Raw genomic sequence first — 6,000 nt, 5'->3', positions numbered from 1 at the left:
TCCTCTCGCCACCCCAGGTCCAGCCTGGCCCCGAGGAGCAGTAAGCAGCCCCGCGGCATGCCAGGCTCCGGCACTTCAGCCACCTGAATCCTGGTGCACGCAAACTTGTCACCCCCACCCCCTCGGTCCCCCCTTTGCCACGGAGAAATCTGGCTCTGGTTTCTCATGCAAACACAGTTCGGGCCATGAAATCTTGCTGGGCCTTTCTCTGGGAGATGAAAAGCTCTCTAATACCTGATCATCTCTCATCCATGAAGTTGCTTAAGCGCTGTAATCGAGGCATCTCTGGGGCTCCTAAGGAGGCTGCGGTTCCCGGGCATCTCCCTGCAAAGCAGGGTCAGTTTTAACTCTTCTCCACCTTCTCTCTAATTTCTCAGCATCCTTTCTGAAAGGCAGATGCTGGAACCCCTTCTGCTGTAGCACCCAGCCCCATCCCGGCCAGGACATCCCCCGTGGGGAGCCTGCTGCTCCCACCCAGTCCCTCCTGCCTCCTAAACTCCCCCCCAAGCCCGTCCTTGCCGGACCGTGGGTTTCCAGCAGAAGGGCCCTGTGCTCGGCAGAGGGATCCTTTTGCAGCTGCTCACATTCAAACATGTTTTATTTGCTCGGGACTCAGCTTAAGAAGTTTTCTACAGCTGTCTTGACCTCGTCCGTGTCTCCTGCCCCTCTCATTTCCCTGGCCCCGGTGTTTTTCTCAGCAGGGCTTTTTAATCTATTTCTAGACCATTGATGGAAATGCTGAATAGCATTGGGCTTCCCATCAAACCCCTGGACACCCACTGAGAGCGCTCCCATTCTGCAGGGATTCCCCATTGATGGCAGTCGTTTGCCAGCTCCCAGTCCCTTTAAGGTGTCTCTCTTGATGTTGTATTGTGCTAATTTTTAATCGGAATACTATATGGATTAAGTCACATGCCTGAACAGAGTCCAGGTCTATTATTTCTATGCCATAACCTTTACCAGCCAAACTTGTAATCTCTTCAAAGGATGACAGCAGAGTTTGACAAGAGCTATTTTCCAGAAACCAGGCTGATTGCATTAATTGTATTCCCATCCTTTAATTCTTTACCAGCTGAATCCCACATCAGCTTTTCTAGTATTATGCCCGAGATCAGTGTTGCACTGCTACTTGTAAATCGGCTCCGAGCATCGTTCACAGAAAGCTGGAAAAAAATGTTGTACGTTTCCGAAAGTGTTCCTTAAATGCATGGAAACAGGCAGTAGAATAATTGCATCAAAAACCAGCACCCATCCCTATCAGAAATCTTTCTGAGTAATTTCAGATTTTTAGAGGACTGTCTTGTGGCTTGTTTGCACGTTCAGCTTTTGGGATGGTACTTAGGGGTCTGCCTGGGTCAGTCCCAGGGCTCTGAGCATATCATCGCTTTCCAGGGAAGAAGCAGGCTTCGCATTTCCCCGTCGCGCTACTCTTGTTCGATCTCTGCACCTGGTAATCCCCTTCTTCTTCCTGCCATGTCCCCCGACCCTCCGGGACAGCACTGCAGCCTCAGTGCCGGGTACCCTGCCTAGCCAGAAGCTCCCCATAACCATCTCGGGGTAAGACACGCTCCCCACCGCCTCTCTCGGGAGTCTCCATGTTGTTTGACCCATTTCAGTCCACACAGTGCCACCTCTTGGCGAGTCCCCTTATTCCTCCCCACCGCAGAGCTGCCCAGCTCAGACAAGCAGGACGCACGGCTGCGGTTTTTAAACCAGCTCCAGTCGGGTTTTGGAGGCAAGAGCCGCTGGCGCAGCCGCCACCGCGCTCCTCCATCCCCCGGCCCACTGGTGTGCGGGCCCTCCCGGGCAGAGCTCGGCTCAAGACATGCCGTTCAGTCCCGGACGGAGCCGCGGAGGCCCGCAGTGGCTTTGAGGGTGGCTGCCTTTTCCCTGCCGAGCCGAGCCAGCTCCTCCGCCAGGCCTCGGAGGTCTCCAAAGCGTGCCCCTCTCCCGGGCCGTCCCCTGCCCAGATGCTCGGGGGAGCTCTGCTGGGCTCTCCTTGGCCAGAGCGAAACGGAGCCCTGGAGCTGCTCAGCCCTACGGCGAGGCGCCGGCCCGGCTGGGGCTCTGCTGGGGCCCCCAGCGCCGCGCCCGGACCCTCGGCCATGTGCCTGGGGCTCCGCGGGGCTCCAGGCCTCCCCGGGCGGGCAGCCGCCGTGTACCTCCCCGCCGGCCTAGCAGCGAGCGCGGGGTGCCGGGGCTGCGGGCTCCCCGGCCCGCCCGCCGCCACCCCCCTCCCGGTCCCCGGGCCCCGTCCGCCCCGGCGCCGCCTCCCCCGGGCCGGGCCGGGCCCGCTCCGCCCCCGCGGCCGGCTGCCGGCGCGGGCTGCCGGTCCCGCAGTACCGTCCGGGGGCGCGGGGGGCGCGGCTGAGCCGCTCTCCCCGGCGCTGGGAGGCAGCGGCGCAGGCGGAGCGGAGCGGTGCGGGGCTCGCTGCTGCTCTCTCCCTGTCGCCGCCACAAGCCAGCGGCCGCGGCCATGGGCGTCCCGGGCCGCCCGCTTTGTGCCGCCGCCGCCCCGCCGCCGCCCGCCGCCCCGGGCCGCCGCTGCTGAGCCGCATGGGCCGGGCCCCGCGCCGCCGCCGCCGCTGCTGCTCCGTGCGGGTGAGTGAGTGAGCGGGGAGGCGGCCCCGAGCCCAGGCCCTGCGCCGAGGCCGCGCCGGAGGCCGCCGCCGGGCGGGAGGCGCGGGGCCGCGCCGGGCGCCGCCGAGCCGGCGCTAGGCCGCCCTGGGCGCGGGGGGGGCGGGCGCCTGCCGGCGGCCACGGGCCGGGCCGCGCCGCGGAGGGCGAGCGGGGCCGGGGGCGGCGGCGGCGGGGGCCCGCCTGGGTCGCCTCCCCCGAAGTTGCCCGGGGGCGGCGGGGGGCCCCGCGCGGCGCCCTGTCAGCGCCGGGGCTGCCCGCGGAGCCTGCCCCGGCCCGGCGCCTCCCGCGGGGCAGCGTGGGGCGGCGGGGGCCCGGCCGGGCCGGCGGCGAGGCTGCCTCTGCCAGGGGCCGTGAGGCGGGGGTCCCCCGCCGGGGAGAGAGGCGGCCGGGCGCCTCGCTCGTCCGCCGCCGGCTCCGGCCGGCGCTCGCCCGCTCTCGGCGGGCACCCCGCGGGGCTCCCCCCGGCCGGGGCGAGGAGCGAGCGCCGCCTCGCCGCAACAATGACCGACATGGCTGTGGGGCCGCTGCCCCGAGGGGGTCACCAGCCCCAAGGCTGAAGGGGCTGCCCCAGCACCCGGGCAGGGGTGACTGGGGACCTTCACCGGGGAGATGGGTGCGAGCCCAGCGCTCGCATCCATAACCGAGGTGGAAAGGACCCAAAAACGCAGCAATGGTGCGAAAAACCAGCCCTGTTCCCTGGTGCCGGGGCAGTGGCTGTGTGCTCCGGGCAGCTTGGACTGGGCGCGAGGGCGGCGCTGGCTCCTGCAGCTGCATGGCGCAGGTTGGGCACACGGAGCCCGGCCGGGCTCGCCGGCCGCTGCTGGTCTTGCTGGGGTTACTTCGCGATGCGCAGGTGGGCTGGAAGGACAGGCACGGCACAGGCGGCGGTTCTTGGTTCGGTCGGGGAGAGGGAATGGGAGGAAAATGGCAAAGCATCCCAAAGGCACGTTCGTTGGAGTGGGGTGAGCTTTGAGAGGAAGGCCGAGCTAAAACGTGTCTTCCCTGGTATATTTTCACATGCAATTGAGTCGAGCCAATGCAAGGAGTAATTCTTCGGACAGCTGGTGCTTTGTGGTACTGGGGGCTTTGAGGCTGATGCTGTTCTGTAAAACGAGACTTTCGCTGCTGTCTTTAAATCATGAAGTTACCTTGTTGAGCAGCGGAAGTCGTGGCCCAGGGATTGTCCTTGCCCTCCTTCCCCACACCTTCCATCCTCCATATTGACTCCTTGCTCTTCTTTAAAAACATGGCACTTGATCAGATTTCCTTCTCGAGATGGTTTTCTCATCTTCCTTTGATGACCTGAAATTTTCCCAGGCTCGTAGCATGCAGTGTTGTTAGTGTAAATGAACCTTTTCTCAATGGCCTGTCTATTGAAAACCGGTGCCAGACCTGAGCTCCTGTGCTAACATGCCCATTTGAAGCAAGAATGCCGGCCAGATGCCCAAAATATTGGGGTCAACGATGCATCTGGATTCCCCTAGAGCTAGACGAGGCGACGCAGCGTATTTCTAAAACGCAGAGATTTGCGAGGAATGTGGCGCTGGTATGTCACTTGAGCGTACGAAAGCCACCTGTGTTTGATTAAGGTGCAGTCTCGCTTTCGGGACTAACTGGATATTCTTTCAAAATGTTTTTCACAAGCCTTAAATTCCTGTTTGGGGGTGAGAATTTGCTAGATCTGTAGCCAGATAAAAACATGCTGCCTTAGTACGACCTGGTGCATGTGCTGTCCGGGTAGGCTGTGCAGAGGAGTTAATGGCAGCGCAGAAGATGGCATGTGTGCTGTGGCACCGCGTGGTACCTGAGTATAAGATCTCTTGGGTGTGGGGACTGCCAGATCCCAGGGTCCTGTAAAACCACCAGTGTTGTGAAACTGGCCACTGTTTTAGCGTAGCACCAGCCGTATCAGTGGTGCCGAACGGTGCATGTAAAGTTTTGGGATATTCTGTAACTGTCATTTTTAGAGGGTGCCTGGTTTGAGCCCAGTTCTGTGCTCTCTGAAGTGGCTGAGAGCTTTGCCATTGATTCTGACGGTTGGACACGATGATCTTAGAGGTCTTTTCCAACCTGTATGATTCTATGATTCTATGATTCTATGATTCTATGATTCTAAAAAGGCATTAATACAGTAACAGTGCAGAGCAAAATTAGTGGTTTGTAATCTTAGAGTGTTTATTTACAGTGATACTCACTTGTTTTTTTCTCATCTGTTTCAGCCGAACAAACTTGTTCACCTTGGAGCTACAAATATTGGTGATTTGAGATTTGAGCTCATCCCCCGCTGTTCCTGCGCAAACAAGGACCAGAAAAATGAATATCCAGGGGAAAGGCTTCCCCTTGGACCTTGGAGGAAGCTTCACTGAAGATGCTCCAAGGCCACCGGTTCCTGGGGAGGAGGGGGAGCTCGTGTCCACGGATCCAAGGCCAGTTAGCCACGGTTTCTACTCCGGTAAAAGCGATGTGGTTAGAAACGAGACGTCCACGGCAACACCGAGGCGCTCCGATTTGGATTTGGGGTATGAGCCCGAGGGGAGCGCTTCGCCAACTCCACCCTACCTGAAGTGGGCCGAGTCACTGCACTCCTTGCTGGATGATCAAGACGGTATCAACCTCTTCAGGACTTTCCTGAAACAGGAGGACTGCGCGGATCTGCTGGACTTCTGGTTTGCCTGCAGCGGCTTCAGGAAGCTGGAGCCGTGCACGTCTAATGAGGAAAAAAGACTCAAGCTGGCAAAAGCCATTTACAAAAAATACATCCTCGACAACAACGGCATTGTGTCCCGGCAGATCAAACCGGCCACAAAAAGCTTCATCAAAGACTGCGTCATGAAACTGCAGATTGACCCTGACATGTTTGACCAGGCCCAAACAGAGATTCAGTGCATGATAGAAGACAATACCTACCCTTTGTTCCTTAAGTCGGATATTTATTTGGAATACACGAGGACAGGTGGGGAAAGTCCAAAAATTTATAGCGATCCGAGCTCAGGGTCTGGGACGGGTAAAGGGCTCCCCGGTTATCTGCCGACTCTGAACGAGGACGAGGAGTGGAAATGTGACCAAGAGGCCGAGCCCGAGGCCAGCAGGGACTCGGCGCCTTCCAGCAGGCTCACGCAGAAGCTGCTTCTGGAGACGGCCACCCAGCGCGCCGCCTCGGCTCGGCGCTACAGCGAGGGGAGGGAGTTCAGGTAGGTGAGCGCCGGGGCAGCGTCCCTCCTGCGGGGTGCCTCCGGGGAACGGCGCGGGGGTGACGGGAAGCCTTGGAGAACCTTGGGTGGTGGGGAGCGCTCAGGGACGGGGGAGCATCCGCATTGGTTCGGGATGGTGTCGCATGGGCGCTTTAGTGGAACGCAAAGC

The 6,000-nt window shown here is 60.2% G+C and overlaps 1 protein-coding gene across 3 annotated transcripts in view; it reads left to right on the top strand.

The window, feature by feature from the left end:
• Positions 1-2,497: 2,497 nt before the first annotated feature.
• Positions 2,498-6,000, top strand: part of AXIN1 (axin 1) — a 73,570-nt gene continuing 70,067 nt past the window's right edge. For 2 of the 3 annotated variants that reach the window (XR_012676204.1, XM_075165996.1), the window contains exons 1-2: positions 2,498-2,601; positions 4,860-5,831. Coding sequence is in view for 2 of the 3 variants with exons in the window: in XM_075165996.1 (XP_075022097.1) it covers positions 4,954-5,831 (878 nt within the window). In the remaining variant the exon portion in view is untranslated. The remainder of the gene's footprint in view (positions 2,602-4,859; positions 5,832-6,000) is intronic. The other variant, XM_075165994.1, reaches the window with a different exon arrangement.

This window comes from Calonectris borealis, chromosome 16 (assembly GCF_964195595.1).
Source record: "Calonectris borealis chromosome 16, bCalBor7.hap1.2, whole genome shotgun sequence".
Taxonomy (NCBI): Eukaryota; Metazoa; Chordata; class Aves; order Procellariiformes; family Procellariidae; genus Calonectris; species Calonectris borealis.
Note: the sequence above shows the minus strand (reverse complement) of the source record. Positions and strands in the feature narration are given on the sequence as shown.